This window comes from Carex rostrata, chromosome 15, assembly GCF_964058835.1.
Source record: "Carex rostrata chromosome 15, lpCarRost1.2, whole genome shotgun sequence".
Lineage (NCBI taxonomy): Eukaryota > Viridiplantae > Streptophyta > Magnoliopsida > Poales > Cyperaceae > Carex > Carex rostrata.
Window position 1 is genome coordinate 8,990,636 of NC_135932.1, and position 15,610 is coordinate 9,006,245.

The 15,610-nt window shown below is 36.4% G+C and overlaps 2 protein-coding genes across 2 annotated transcripts; both read left to right on the top strand.

Annotated features, from left to right (window-relative positions):
- Positions 1 to 5,675: 5,675 nt before the first annotated feature.
- WLIM1 (GATA type zinc finger transcription factor family protein) lies at positions 5,676 to 7,417 on the top strand. The gene is made up of 5 exons (XM_078316829.1): positions 5,676 to 5,913; positions 6,165 to 6,261; positions 6,378 to 6,421; positions 6,682 to 6,765; positions 7,075 to 7,417. Exons 1-5 carry the CDS (start codon positions 5,779 to 5,781, stop codon positions 7,294 to 7,296), a joined length of 582 nt encoding a protein of 193 aa, XP_078172955.1. The 5' UTR covers positions 5,676 to 5,778; the 3' UTR covers positions 7,297 to 7,417.
- A 2,633-nt stretch (positions 7,418 to 10,050) lies between these two features.
- On the top strand, positions 10,051 to 12,777 carry LOC144566281 (F-box family protein). Its single transcript, XM_078316272.1, has 3 exons — positions 10,051 to 10,922; positions 11,441 to 11,620; positions 12,166 to 12,777. The coding sequence occupies exons 1-3, from the start codon at positions 10,293 to 10,295 to the stop codon at positions 12,613 to 12,615; spliced, it is 1,260 nt and encodes a 419-aa protein (XP_078172398.1). The 5' UTR covers positions 10,051 to 10,292; the 3' UTR covers positions 12,616 to 12,777.
- The last annotated feature ends 2,833 nt before the right edge of the window (positions 12,778 to 15,610 follow it).

The following is a 15,610-nucleotide window of genomic DNA, read 5'->3' on the forward strand; positions in this document are numbered from 1 at the left end:
AACGAAAACGGTCCAAACAATATAGAGGAGCCAGTACCACTAGTGGGTCTGGTGATATCGAAATGTCTGACCAGCCTGACTGGACCACTTTACCTCAAAATCAGTGGCCTGAAAACTGTGACCCTGACTATGGTCTTAGGTTTGTGCATCCAAAAACACGTGAAAATTTCCAAATTCTTAAAACCAAAAAGGTTGTCCAGCCCAAGTATGTTCACATACCTACCCTTCAGCAGTTGGGCATTTTAGATGATGTTCATTCCCTCATGTCTTCTCTTGGTATTTGGGACTACTGTACCAGACCATTTCCTGCGTACCGCACTTTGACTTATGAGTTTCTATCTTCTCTTCACATGGAGGATGATGTTTTATTGCAGTACTATTTGGACGGTGCAGAGTACCAGATTACAATTGAGGAACTCAGTAACCTCCTGGGGTTCCCTCACCAGCCTGAGGCAGTGACGGTGCCAAATTGGGAGCCGGATTCCAGTTTTTATGACTTCTCCTGCCAGCTGATCGGTGGTCCTCGGCGGACTTACAAGGCCAGTCAGATCAGCCACCCAGTGTTTCGCTACATCCAGCATGCGCTCGCCTTCACTATCTTTGCACGCGGTGAGACGATGGGTACCTTGGGCGAGTGCGAGACATACTTCATCTATGCCATGATCCATGCTCTGACCAGTCCCGAGAAATTACCCCACGTTGGCAGCTTCTTCATTGACAATCTCTTGAACGTGAGGACAAATGCCACTCCGGGCGGTATGATCTCTTGCGGTGGGTTTGTGACCCGTCTTGCCATCTACCATGGGGTCATTCCTGCAGACGGGCCAGTTTACAAAGTCCCTGCCCATCGCCTCCAAAAGCAAACCGAGTTCATTGACATGGCATATCTTCAGTCGGCTGGTATTTTCTCTAGAATTGGAAACTCTTTCTTTTTCATTTCCAACGGTCGGCAGATTCCTGTACCTTTGCCAATACCGGTCGATAGGGCAGATCCCTCCACTTGGATTATGCCCCTTAATGTGGCACAACCACACCAGCCTGCCGCACAAGCCGCTGTTGATCCATTTGGGATCCCTCCACCTGAGCAGCCTCAGCCTCCTCCTCCATTCTGGGCTCCCGGTCCTGACCAAGTGACCCCGCAGCAAATGTACGAGTTGATGCAGACTATGAACACCAACATCACAAAATTGCGCGATTATGTGGATGAGCGGTTCAACTCTGTAGATCGACAGATTGCCGACTTCCGTACTCACATAGGAGGGCAGTTTACTGAGCATCGGGCCTACATGACGGGTCAGTTCGGCACTTCTCATTCCGACATGACTCAGCTCACCGCACAGATGGGGCGTATGCATGTCCAGTACACGGACCTTGCAGGGACGGTGGATGAGATAGCTGAGCAGCAGCATGGTACTTACCATCGGACGAATCGCATCTACGGGCATATGTCTGACTCCGGCTTTGTTTCTGCTGACCCGATACCGCGGCGCCGCCGACCTACGCGTCCATCACCACCAGCGACTGGTACATCTTCTCAGGGGACTGCTCCACCACCTCCACCAGCCTGATTCTCATTGTGAGTTTCTTTCATTTTTTTTTATTTTTTTATTTTACCTTTCATCAGCTTGTTTATTGCACCGAGGCGGTGCCAATGTTTAGGCTTGGGGGGGGTAAAAAATTGGAATTGTATCTTAGGGTTAGGTTATTTATTTTGTTTGTTTATTCGCATAAAAATGGTAAGTTCTGTGCTATTTAGGGGAAAAACAATTAAATTTGAAGCCTTGAGAGAATATAAAAATCTAAGTGGGGATTTCAATGGTATAACCACATGGCGCAAGTTGGCATAATAGTTGGTAAGTTTATGTTTTATGACTGGTCTTAAATTAGAACCTCTCTACATGTTGAAAATCAAGTCTCAGATGCGCAATGCCAAGAGTTTCCGAAAGGCTTGGTGCCCGTAGGAGACTTTGCGCGAGACTCAGAAATCCTTTTCAAATTGAACTTAATTGAACAAAGGTGTAGGCTGAAAAAAGTGAGCTATGTTGGATTGAAGTCCTTAGGACAGATACATCCGCATAATAATAAAAAAAAAATAAATAAAAAAAAAAAATAAAAAAAATGAGTGAGCCAAAAACAGACGGATGCACAAGTAAAAAAAAAAAGTCAAAGCATCAGGCACAGTCTACACCCCTAACAAAAATTTAATTTTTCGAAGGATTTTCTGGAATTGGTTGTCACTTGTAGAACGGGGAGAAAAATTTAAGATTAACTAATTCTGAAGTGTCATATAGATATAAACTTGCTTAATTAAAATCAAAACGTGCGTTTGTGAGGTGAAGAAGATCATTGAAAGAAACCCGCATAATTGTTTGACACACTCATGCTTTGAATTAAATTGTTTGAACCCAAATTTGCCTTGACTGACCAATTTTTTTTTTTTAAGTCTTTGTTATTAGGATAGTTTAGATACCCGTGAGGGTTTAGACTTGCTTGGGACAAGCAAAGACTAGGCTTGGGGGAATTTGATAAGTCAAAATGATATATGTTGAAACCTAGGGTTTGTTGTGTAAATTAAGCCGAGTTTTGTTGAAATTAGAATTTAATTAGGTTAGAAATGTTTAAAAGTTCAAGTTACTGCCCTAGTTGTGTTTATTTTGTAGGCAATCAAGTGCTTGGAGCTTAATGGAGGAAGACGAATTATCTGGAGCAAGACAGCACGAAGTCTGGCGAATTTTCTCTTTTATTGCGGGCCGCAATTAATTTATTGCGGGCCGCAACCAACCCAGACAGAACAGCTTCCAGCCTGAATTTCCAGCGCTTTTATTGCGGCCCGCAACCAAGCTTATTGCGGCCCGCAAGGGATCACTCAGCCTCATTCCAGACGCGATTTTATAATTATTGCGGCCCGCAAGGAATTTATTGCGGCCCGCAATAAACAGTTCCAGAACGATATTTTTGCTATTATTAGTTATTTTTATTTCTGGAAGGAGGATAACTGTTTTAGAAGGACGAATTTTAGACATTAGAAAGGGAGAAAAGCAGAGGAGAATAGGGAGAAAAAAGAGAGACAAAAGGAAGGAGAAGAAGATAGCAAATTCTTCGAGCGGTTATATTGATTTCTTTCTTTTAGAACTCTCTTACTTGTTTATTCTCTTTTGTGCTTTAGCCATGATCGGCTAAGGTCATTTCTAGGGTTGATTAGGGTTATGCTTGAAACTTGTGTCATGAATTAGTTGATTTTATATTATATTTACTTGTTCCTTGGTATGATCTATTCTTTATATTATTTGATTGTGATGACTTAATCGAAATTGCATGAAACCCTAGGATTTGATATTTGCAATCGAGAGATTGAATATTTAGTCCTGACCATAAAGAATAGGGTATTTGATAGGCTAAGTACCGAGAGGCGACGCTTGTCTTATACATGCTTTACCCGATAGGTTAGAAAATTGTACTAAGTACCGAGAGGTGATGAATAGTTTTCTACATCAATTGGGACAGTTAAGGACTTAATGACTTTGGATTAGTGTAACCAAGTACCGAGAGGTGACATTTATACTAATTTAAAGATGGTATTAATATAGAGATATCACTTTATACCTATAACATTCGACTGTGCCTTCATAATTATAAGAACAACTTTAATAAATCAATTAATCGTGACATTAGTGGATAGGAACCCTAAGAAACCCTAATTTCTCATTCTTGCTTAAAAACCACATTTCGACCTTAGAATTTAGTTAATTCAGTTTGATCACCTACAAACAAACATCCTAAAAACAACAAATTCCTTTTATTTCCTGTTACTAAATTAAATTGATTGGGTAGGGTTTAATATTCCGAATTGTCCCTGTGGAGACGATCCTTAAATACTACTTGATAAGGTTGTACACTTGCAACCGGATTGAGTGTCATTTAGGATTTATTACTTGTGTAGTAAAGACCACATCAGAAATCTCAGTCCTGCAAGGGAGCAAAAAAATAAAAAACCAAAAAAATAATTGTTCTTAGAAAAATTCAGGAAAAAATCGTGAATAATTCGTAAAATTCGGGAAAAGTTCGTAAAATTCGGGAATTATTCGGGTTTAATTCGGTCAAAGTTCGGTCAACCGAATAATTCGGTGTTCGGTTCAGCATCACCCCAAAAAAGAATTAAACGGGTATAATTCGGGTACCTTGTCACTATGCTTGTGACTATAGTTCACTGTTCACATCACTAACAGTGCAGCAGATATATGTAGAGGATAAGGAAGGATCCATCTAGAACAGAAAGTCCACAGAACGGTCACCATGCGCCGAAATAGGAAACCGCACTACCGGTCCACCGCACCTCTATTATTCGTTTTGTTTACAGCCAATTTTAAAAAAAAATTAATGATATTTATCAAAAGAAGGAGAATCATAGATCTAGATAATGATGGGACTCAGTTGAATTCCTGCCAGATATATATGAAATCAATAGATGTTGGGTTTATGAAAATATTTAAATAAAAAAATAATGAAAGTGTTCATTTAATGGTTTAATTGATTTAATCATTGTTTAGTCGTTATTTATCAGCGATATATTCAGGGGCGGATCCAGAGAGAGGTGCAAAAAAATATCGAATCGGATTTAAACCAATTAACCAATTAGATGCTCGATAAAAAATAATATTATGTCTTGTAATTTTTAATTCTCTAACTTATAATTCTAATTACCAATCATAATTTAAGAACTTTATTTTCATTTTAATCATAAATTTAATGCGAATGACAAATTAAACATTCAGAGGGGACAAAAAAAATTTCAAGTATGACAAAGTCGATCGAAATGTCCCGATCACTACTAAAACTCAAAATCCAGGAGGAGAGGGGGCAACTGCTCGCCTGGAACTACATCCTGAATATATATTTGAAAAAATTTGAAGTCAGTTGTAGAAAAAATAATTAATTAATTTAATCACAAGTTTAATAAGCTTTTTGTAAATTAATATTATCTCGTCATTTTTTTATGCATACAAATAAATTGTTAAGACTTAAGACGTTAACCTCAAAGTCTAAAAAGTAAACACATCAAAATATTGGAAGTAAATATAACTTCTAAGTTCTAATAGTTAAGAATACAGTAACAATTTTAATGTACGGAAACAATTAAAAATTAAAAAAGGAACCACCAGATCTATAATTTACTGACAATAATAGCATTCTGCTGCAATTTTAGACAAACAAACAGAGGATATCGATATTCTCTTTCTTGCATTATTGTCTGTGTCTGGCTCCAGGTCGACCAACCACCAATGCCATTCTGGCCAAAGTCCAAAATATTCTTCTTGCTCAAAACATGTGGTGAGTCACCGACATGTGGGACCCATTCTGGCATTCTCAAGGGTTGGTTTGATCAAATGTGAGTCACTTCACCAGGTGCTACATATGAACATGTTTCAGAAAATCTAATTTCCTGCTATACTCTATTTCCATTTTTTCAATTTGCTATTTTGCTTCATTACTCGGCAAAATCACAATTCACAACCACCTGCTTTAGTGACACACTTTCTTTCTGTCTCCCATTTCCTCTCTGCTCTGCTCTGCTCTTTCTAGGCTGTCCCATTTTCTTCTCTTCTCTTCCATTAGCTTGGTACAAAATATATCTTCCATTAGCTTGGTACAAAATATATCTTCCATTAGCTTGCTACAAAATATATTACTAAGCAATCTCTTTCACAACTGTGTGTGTAGTCTGTCTCTCTTTGTTGGTTACTAAATCCTAAAAGAGGTAAAAAAAAAAGGAAACAGAAAATGGCATTCCAAGGAACAACAACAAAATGCACCGCATGCGAAAAGACGGTGTACTTGGTCGACAAGCTCACAGCCGACAACCGAGTGTATCATAAGGCATGCTTTAGGTGCCACCATTGCAAGGGAACTCTCAAGGTTTATGCAATTTTCTTTTTCTATCAATTCCTGCCTTGCCAATTCAGTATATATATATGATCCCCTCAATTTCTAGGCTTTGAGGGGAAGTTTTCAGGGGTATATTTGACCACAAAAGAAAAACCTGACTATTATATTATGAGCAACAATCTAACAATCAGCAGTAAGATATATATATATATATATATATATATTTCAAGAAATAAATTAGTAAAGACTAAGATTTCAAATGGAAACTTTTCCAATTTCAGTTGGGAAACTACAATTCGTTCGAAGGAGTGTTGTACTGTCGGCCTCATTTCGATCAGCTTTTCAAAATGACTGGCAGTTTAGACAAAAGCTTTGATGGTAAGTAAACACTATAACTTTATCAAGTTTACCCAATTTACCCAATTTTTATCTTCACAATTTTATCAATTTTTAATTGAAAAAAGTTTCATCAAATTTGCACATGGATTTTGTAGGTACTCCAAAGGTTGTCAAGCCTGAGAAACATATAGAAAATGAGGTACTTTAATTAAAAACACAAACCACTTTCTTTTTTAAGTACTCACACTGATCTATGTTATCATAAAACTGATATGATCAGTAATTTTATAAAGTGCATTTGTGTTGTTAATCAGGGCTAATACGGTAAATGTTTTGAACTTGGTTTTTTACTAGTTTCATAATGTACCAGTTTTGCATTTCTCTTTTGAAATTAATAGTAATTTATAAGAGCAATGGTAGGTTGAATTTGATAACAATTTGTAAAATTTACTTGAACAGAATGCTGTCAAGGTCTCAAGTCAATTCGCCGGCACAAGGGAGAAGTGTGTTGACTGCAAGAAGACAGTTTATCCAATTGAAAGGGTAAGGCTAATTAAACCTTTATCAGATCTTGTTTTCACTTTTATATATCCATATTCTCTGAGACCTAATTGAAATCCAAAGAAAAAAAAAAACTTAATATTATGACCAAATTAATATGAGGGGTTTTCATACTAATTGTACCAGGAAGTTCTATTCAGTGCATGATTCCTTTATTTTTTTTAGGTGTTGACTTAAAGACCTCAATATTAATTATGCATTTGCTTATTGAAATTTGGATTATTTAATGATAAATGCATAGTTCAGACAGCATAACTGCGCGCTTTCTACGTACTTGCTTTGCTGATGTAGGTTACAGTAAATGGCACAATGTATCACAAGAGTTGCTTCAAATGCACCCATGGCGGTTGCACGATCAGCCCTTCCAACTACATAGCACATGAAGGAAAGCTCTATTGCAAGCACCATCACTTGCAGTTGATCAAGGAGAAAGGAAACTTCAGCCAACTTGAGAACGATGGCGAGAAAGTAAATAACGGCGCTACTGCACAAGCTGAGATTGTGGAGTTGTAATAATCTCCTGTTTTGTACTCTTTGGTTGCAAGTGATTGATCTATCGATGCTATCCTTTGATGAATAATACACAAATACATTGCATGAGGAGGTTTGTGTTTGAATTATAGTGAGTTTGATCATGTCTTAAGTTCCTAAATTTTCCTTATAATTTATCAATGTGATGCATTTTCCGGACTAGAGAAATAAATTTGTTGTTCACTGTTAAGTTCATATGCTGAATTTACTGCCAAAAATGTCGAAATTTTTATTTGTACCATAATCAGAAAAAAAAAAAAAAAAACCAAAACACCCGAAATTTTGGGGATTTTCATATTTTCCGGGCAGCAAAGCTAATCTGCTGCTCATTTATGGAGGGCGGCAGATTGACTTAAAGGTCTCCAAAAATACAAAAAATGCACTGTAACATGAAATATATCTAAGCCAATCTGCGCCCCCATAAATGGACTGCAGATTAGCTGTGCGGCCTGGATAAATATGAAAATCTCCAAAATCTAGGGTGTTTTGGTTTATTTATTTTTCTGGTTATGGCATTTTAAAAACATTCGGCCGAAAATGTATATTCTGATCAACTGTTAATTGCACTTTTTGAAAACACTATTCATTTAATTATTCTACACAAATATTAAGTACACAGACACTGAAATTCTGAATTGTTCCATCTCAATCATAACTGTGCAATGATAAATGTTTGAAAGCAAGCTCAAATGGTACACAAAAGGATAAAAATTTCAACATCTGGGCCCCAGTATTGAAATCATTGCTGAAAAATAAATGGCGAAGTTTAAAATTGGATGCCATCATTAAGTGGCAATTATTCAAATTAGGACCAACCTAACTTAGCAATAAATAACATGTGATGTGATGAGCTCAGTAACCTTGCTTCTTGCTTCTACCCACCAAACCAATTACAAAAATAAATAATACTAGTAGTAAAAGTAATAATATAACAGTAATTGAAAATATTATTATAATAAGCAAATATATAAATAAAGGTAAAGGAATATATAGATGGAGGTTTTGTAATGGACCTAATGGTAAAGAAGTGATCTATCACTTAATTTATTTGAGTCCCTTTTAATTGGAGAACCCCATCTAATTGCAAAACATTTATTTTGGATGTTGTAATTAATTTTTGGTTTTGGTATTTTTGATATATTACGTATTTTTTTTTCGATGGAGAAATCGAAACAGGGAACTCTGTTCTTCCTTTTCCTTTTTAAGAAAAACTATTCCATTAATGGAGGAGATGTTTTCAGCCATGAAAAAGAATTATTGCCGAACTCAACTCAATATTTTTTTTCAATATTTATAACCTGTTCGGTACTATTTTTTGTTTTTAAATCATGAGTTGGGGGTAGAGAAGAAAATACGTGACACGCGGTGATGTAATATGCAGGGGTGGAACCAGGATTTGAATTTGGGGAGGGCTGAGCCGTCGAAAGACGAAAGAACAACCGCATGGGAGGTGCCAATCGGTATGCATCTGTAAAAAACCATATGAAAATAACCACCGAATAAACAACTTCCGATTTTATGGGGGTTGAAGGGCCCCCCTTTGCTTGTACGGTTGTACCTAGTTCCGCCTTGGTGATATGACAAACACGTCGTGATTTGCTCATGTGACGTGACGTGATGTGATCAATATTTTTTTCACGTGACATGACGGTCACTTCACGCGAATGGTCATGTCACGTGTAGTCACGCCGTGACCACACGTGACGTTAATTAGTAATGCCAAACTTTTTTTATACATTTTAATTTAAATTGTTAAAAATACAGAAAAAGAATATAAAAAATATGGAAAATTCTAAAAAAAGTAAATAATGTCGCAATTTCTTTTTTTGAGAAAAAACTGTTGGACATTTGACATTACTTTAAAAATTCAAATTACAAATATTCATTAGACTAAATTAGAGAAAATAAAAACCAGTACTACTTGATTTCCAGTATCACTGAACCTACACTAAAAGAAAAACTTGGATATTCTATGCGTAACAAAAAAAATAGATATTCTATGTTTCATACCGTGACATGACGTGACATGTAATTTTCGCTCGAATATAGTTATGTCACATGAATGATCATGTCACGTAATCGACACACGTGACGTGACATAACTGATCACACCGTGACTAATTTTCTTCTCTAGTTGAGGATCAAACCACCCAACACCCACTTTGTTGGTTTCGAATCCATGACTTTTTATATGAGAACCATGTATCGTTGTTACTAGATTAAAAGATAGATAGATTATTAATTTGTTGGATACTCTTTTTGATTAACAAAAAGGCTCAAACCTTCCATTTATAATATCGGTCGAGTACACTATACAGTACATATATTGCACAAGGTCTTTCTTGCAGTCCTCAATTTGAAGTTGCTTTGGAAAAATTGGCACGACTATTATATATATGGGGTTATACAAATGATACACTATAATGAAGTAATTACCCCGACAGTAAGATACCAGAAAACGAATGTTTATTTATTATCTCGTTGGTACCAATTTGATTAAAAAAAATAATAGTAACAATGATAATTATAATTTCCTACAGTAAAAATAAATGGAATCTACTGGCCTGTTGGGCTTACAATTGAAGAAGGCCATCTTCCACAGAATTGGCCCGCTGAAATCTGATAAAATATTTGGGCTTTTTCCCAAAGCAGAAGCCCAATTATCTAAGGAATATTCCCACTCAAGTTTTCTCTTCCTGTCACAGGATTCTCTCGATTGCGCATTATCCTAAGAAAGAGAAAAATTACAAGTAGATTTCATTTGAGAGACGAACGAAGAAGAGATCTGATCACAATTCACAAGCGGTACGAAAGAGCAAACCAAACACCGACCAGAAAACAAGCAGAGAAGTAAAGGAAGAAGAAATCAAACGGACGAACTAAGAGGAACATACACGCTTCTCTCCTCCTCATTCGAGCATTTCGTCGAACACCTAGCATTCGTTGATTTTCGATCTCAGCTAACTCTATTCGAGATCATGGCGTCGCCTTCCTTCACTGAGCTGCCCGACGACATCCAGGTCAATATTCTCTCCTTTCTTACCCCTTCTGAGATCTCAGCCGTGGCGTGCACCTCCCACCGCTTCTCTCCACTACCCGGCTTGCCTTCCCTCTGGCATGCCATGTGTGACCGCCGTTGGGGCCAATTCACTTCTCCTGCCTCATGGGGCCCCAACTGCACCTCCCGTCATCTCTATCGGGCCCTCGACCAATGGGAGAACCTCATAGGTTTCTGGCGCCGGATTGGTCATGGGCACGGTTCGGCAACTGGGGCACATGCTACTTGCCACCCTCTCCTGTTCTTCAAGTGGAACTCTAATTGCATAACTGGGTCGCAGGTTTCGCCTTGCACTGAACCTGGTTCTTATGGTGTGGTTAAGTCACCGTTTGTGTGGTTGGGGACGTCTCCGGATGGTGAGATGGTGAGTTATAGACAGCTGGAAGAGGATCTTGAGTCGGAAGTGGGTCCGGGCTCAGACCTGGTACCAGTCAGCGTGAGTTTTGTGGGACCCAATCACTTAGTGGTTGAGCCAAATGGAGGGTTCAGGTCAGGAGACGAGGATATGGAGGTCGCCATGGGGATTGAGAGCGGGTCTCCACCTGATCGGGTACTTCAAACCTAAAGAAATAGCATTCTATTTCATTTTTTGCTACTACGTCAGGTTTGACAATGGGAGGTACATAAATTAATAACAATTCACTGGACCAAAATTCACGTCTGAATCCTGTGAAATTTGAAGAATTTTTTTTTTTCGGTTGCAAATCATACCCAGTATTTTGGTGCAGTTGTAAGTGACAGCCAAAATTTTCTCATGTATGCAAGTGCTATATAACACTGAGGGTGAATTACCTAAATTGAAATGCCAGGAAAAAATATCAGTTGAGTACCTGAAAGTTTCTCACTACACGTATGTTTAACAATGGAATCAGAATTTTAGGGCTTGATTATGGCTCAGCTATGACTTTGAGTTCAAGGAAAGAGCAGGACTAGTTAGGTACAGGCAAATTAGAAGTTAAATTGTATTATCTAATATCTTGAAAAATTTGGTGATTAAAAAATTAGGTACATGTATTTCTTGGACAAGGTCCATGTGTAGATGAAATGACTTGTTGGGTTTTGATACAGGCAACCTTGGAGATGTACCAATACTTTGCAAACCGTACCAGTCCATGCAGTGAAAAGGGTGTGAGGAGACAGAGGAGAAGAGAGAGAGAACGAAGGAAGAGTGGTTTGGTGGCTGAGCATTTTGTCAGAATCACTCACTATTGCCCCACACCGACCAGGCCTCTGGAGGGTTTGTGGAAGGTCAATTCTGTATATTGAACTTACATATTTTGTAATTGTCAGCTGGATATAGTAGTTCACATTTCACAATAACAAAAATACCTCTCCTGGGGTACTTGTTTGCAGTTTTTAAAATGCAGTTGCAATTCTTTACAGCTTCTCATTCCCTAAATTTTAATGGATTTTAACAATTAGCTAAAAGTTAATTTTGACTCACAATTTTAATTAATGAAAATTGCTTTTTGTGAAGAATGTGATGTAATTCATCATCATTCAATGGCAGAAATATTTTTGAAATTATGTCTAAATATTTTCAGTGTTACTTGTAATGTTAAAAAGTTTGAAGATGTATAATTATGTACAAAGTATATACATGTCTTAAGACTTAAAAGGATGTTGGGAACTTCCAAAGTATTCCCAATCTAGGTGAAAGCACGTTCAGACACAGGTGCCATGAAGTCATGACAAGTAGTTTCTACCTTACTAGAACTGTAAGGTATATGAAAGAAGGCTTGCAACTTGGTCTGTGGAAGAATGCAAAAATCTGAATAATTTTCTCTTAGCAGGGGATATGTGAGAATAGGTCCCTGGAATTCTACCTTGTAGCATATGATGATGTTGGTGGAATAACTTGCCGACGAGTTGGTGAGCCAGGCGCACAATTCTCAGGCTACTCCCCCTTATTTTGGACCCCAAATGCTGATTTCATTGAGGCCCCATTCTCCAAGGAAGAATACAAGATATACACAAGCCGGGAGCATATAACGGGTGATTCTTCTTCATTGGAAGAGCGGCTTGTTTCGAGAATGTTGTTTATCAATTCCAGTTATGACTTGGTTATACCTGATTTGGCTGGTGGATCAGGTGGCAATTTGAGAAATGTTGAGGGGCGGGTGTGGGAATATGATGATGGCACTTTTGGTTTCGGTTTTCTGAGAAATGATTTTATCATAGATTTGAAGCATATTGCTTTGAATGGGCAACTTTTAGATAGTGTAGCGGCATCCAGGATGTAAATATCGGCCTCCTATTATGTCATTTTTATATGTACAATTAGTTTATATACTTTCTAATTTACCCCTTAGAATGTAAAAATTGTGCCAGTTTCAGCTTGACAACGGGCCATGTTGTAACACTAGAAGAATAATGGAATCTGATTTTTATTTTTTATTTTTTTATCAGCACAATTTACAAATTTAAATAACCAGTGTTGCATGATAGTAGGTACTAACACCAAGCCTAACTGGCACAGTAGATTTCTGGTACCAGTTTTTTTTATCTGGTTAGGTGGATAGATTTGCTACCAAAATCTGGTCATGGCTGTACAGGCCTACTGAACATCCATTATTTATTAGTGAAGTGTGCCAGAATGGTAGAATTTGATTCATCTCTGATATATACAATTGAGCATAAAAAATAATACACAAAAAATTAGTGGGAGCATTTTTTTTTTTTTTGCCTACCAAGTTTTCTAATCCGAGTTAAGGTCACAATTTGACATGCGTGGAATTAGAAAAACAAACTTGATGTGCAATGGTGCATTTTAATGGTCTGTTTTTATAATTTTCCTTAACTCTACATTTAAGTTGTCAAAGTAAAATAAAAGGAGTAAAAAAAGAATAAGAGAGGAATTAATCTGAAATAAATTATTCCACCTCTTCAAACGTCTACTCCAAACTTATTTCGCATATAAGGCCCACTATTATATACCTCTTAGTTTCCAACATTTATTTCTTCAGACGGATTAATTTAAATTATGATTAAGCTGTCAAACGAAATGTAAAATATAAAAAGTAAAATAAAATAGACAACGTAATCATCCATAAATTAGCACCAAACACAACCTAATATTACATTACCAAGGGAAACTTACTTTTGTAAAAGGAAAGAAGGAATTTGTGATTTGTTTTACACTTTTACTTGTGGCAATTATGCTAGTATAATTAATTTTTAGAAGCAATATATTTCTTTTTAGCAAATTATACCTTATGTCATGGATAATTGCGTAGAATGAGATAAGAACTGGTAGGTCACTTCCTTTCATCTTATACGAAAGCGGGTTTACAAAATTCACAAAATCATAGGATAGAAGAACATTTTTTTTTAATCAAAAGTTGAAAACCCATCGATTTCATTAAAAAAAACTGTCTAAATGTTTGAATGTACCAAATTTCTGGTACAAAAATTGTCAGTTTTGCCCTCAGATTGAAAGTGTAAGATATTTATTTGTACAATGCCAATTTCTCAAGCAAATTTGGTTTTGGATGGGCAAAAGCCAAAAATACCACTTTAGCACATGGCATTCTATTCAACATATCATTTGAGAGAACTGATTTGTTTTATCTTTTGAATAGTGGAGCGTAGCTAAGCATAGACAGCAGGTTAAGAGCATTATTGCTTGTTTTGCTCTTAACATAACTATGTAATCTAAAACAATTTTCTTTTAATGGAAACCGGCTTAGGCCTTTTTACTCAAAAAGAAGAAGCTAAAAGCAGAAACTGTCAGGGGCAAACCCATATTGTCCCAGAGGGAGGCAGCTGTTTTTTCATGGATTTTGAATTTTAGTGGAGATTGGGATATTTCGATCGACTTTGCCTCGTCCTCTCTCCTTCGAATGTTTTTTTTTGCCTCCCTCTAGATGTTTGATTTATAATTCGGATTAAATTTAGAGTTAAAATTAAAATAAATTGCTTGAATTATGATTGTTAATTAGAATTATAGGTTAAAGAATCAGAAATTACAAGTCAGAGTATTGAAAAGTATAAATTAAAGTATTGTTTTTTATCGAGTACCTAATTAGTTAATGGATTTAAACCTAATTTGATATTTTGTTGTCTCCCTTTTAATGAAAATCTTGAATCTCCAGCTGATTGTAAGTTTAAAATAATTAATTAATCATTCATTTTTTACTTGCACCAGAATTAGGGGTTTTCATCGGTTCGGTTCGGTTGAAACCGAACTAAACTAGGCAAACCAAAGTTATAATTCGGTTTTAAAAATATAACCGAAGTGAACCAAATTAGCATTGCAACCGAACCGAACCGAACTAAAGTTTTATTTCGGTTTGTTCGGTTTGTTCGGTTCAAACTTCAAACCGAAATATATTAATTTGTTTATTTAAAACAATTGATTTATAATAAACCGAAGTATATTAAGAAATAAACTGGGGTATTAAGAAATAAATCAAATTATTTAAAGCAACTGATTAAGAAATAAATCAGAGTACTAAGAAATAAACCGAAACGGTCCGGATAAAATTCATAATATATAAAAGTTTGGTCGGTTCGGTTATTTCGGTTTTGAAATTTTCCAAACCAAACCGAACCGAAGTTATAATACGTTTTTAGAAAGAAAACTCAACCGAACTATTAAACCAAAAAAATCAAACCGTTTAAACCGAACTAATTCTGTTCGGTTCAAAACCAAATAAACCGGACCCAATGAACACCCCTAACCAGAATGAGGCTCAAGTAAGACCAAATTGTCCAAATTACAACCCCCACTTAATTAACAGTTCTGAATAGTAGGATGATAGTCATAAACAAATCCAATGTGAGCTGCTATCCAACTCCAAAAAGCTGTACGTAGCAATATAACAGCTATCAAAACCTACCTAGTCCAAGTGCCATAAGGATGTCGGTGCCGAATTGCAAAAATAGGGGAAACCCCCACAACAACCTGTAAACATGTTAGATGCATAAACATAGTTTAAAAACAGAAGGCATGCATGAAAATATGTAATATAAGTTTTACAGTAAATAACGCTATGCGTTCGTCGGACAGACGGGGTACCATTAAGTGATTAATTGGTATACAGTTTTGTCAACAATTTTGCATTTTCATTAAAGTTATGTGCATATGCTTATAAATATAAAAATGATTAATTTAACTCATCAAACTTATTAAAGAAACTTATTTTAACTTAGTTTCATTGTTAACTAATACAATTTTATGAAATTATTATTTAGAAAAACTCAAATAAGACAAGTCAAAGTATAATACATATGATG

Bases quoted from the DNA above. Each gene is read 5' to 3' on its own strand.
- LOC144566281 (XM_078316272.1), top strand. From the start codon at position 10,293: ATGGCGTCGCCTTCCTTCACTGAGCTGCCCGACGACATCCAGGTCAAT. The intron at 10,923-11,440 runs GTACTTCAAACC...GTTTTGATACAG, and splicing joins GCGGGTCTCCACCTGATCGG to GCAACCTTGGAGATGTACCA. The intron at 11,621-12,165 runs GTCAATTCTGTA...TTCTCTTAGCAG, and splicing joins CTCTGGAGGGTTTGTGGAAG to GGGATATGTGAGAATAGGTC.
- WLIM1 (XM_078316829.1), top strand. From the start codon at position 5,779: ATGGCATTCCAAGGAACAACAACAAAATGCACCGCATGCGAAAAGACG. The intron at 6,422-6,681 runs GTACTTTAATTA...TTACTTGAACAG, and splicing joins AGAAACATATAGAAAATGAG to AATGCTGTCAAGGTCTCAAG. The intron at 6,766-7,074 runs GTAAGGCTAATT...TTGCTGATGTAG, and splicing joins CAGTTTATCCAATTGAAAGG to GTTACAGTAAATGGCACAAT.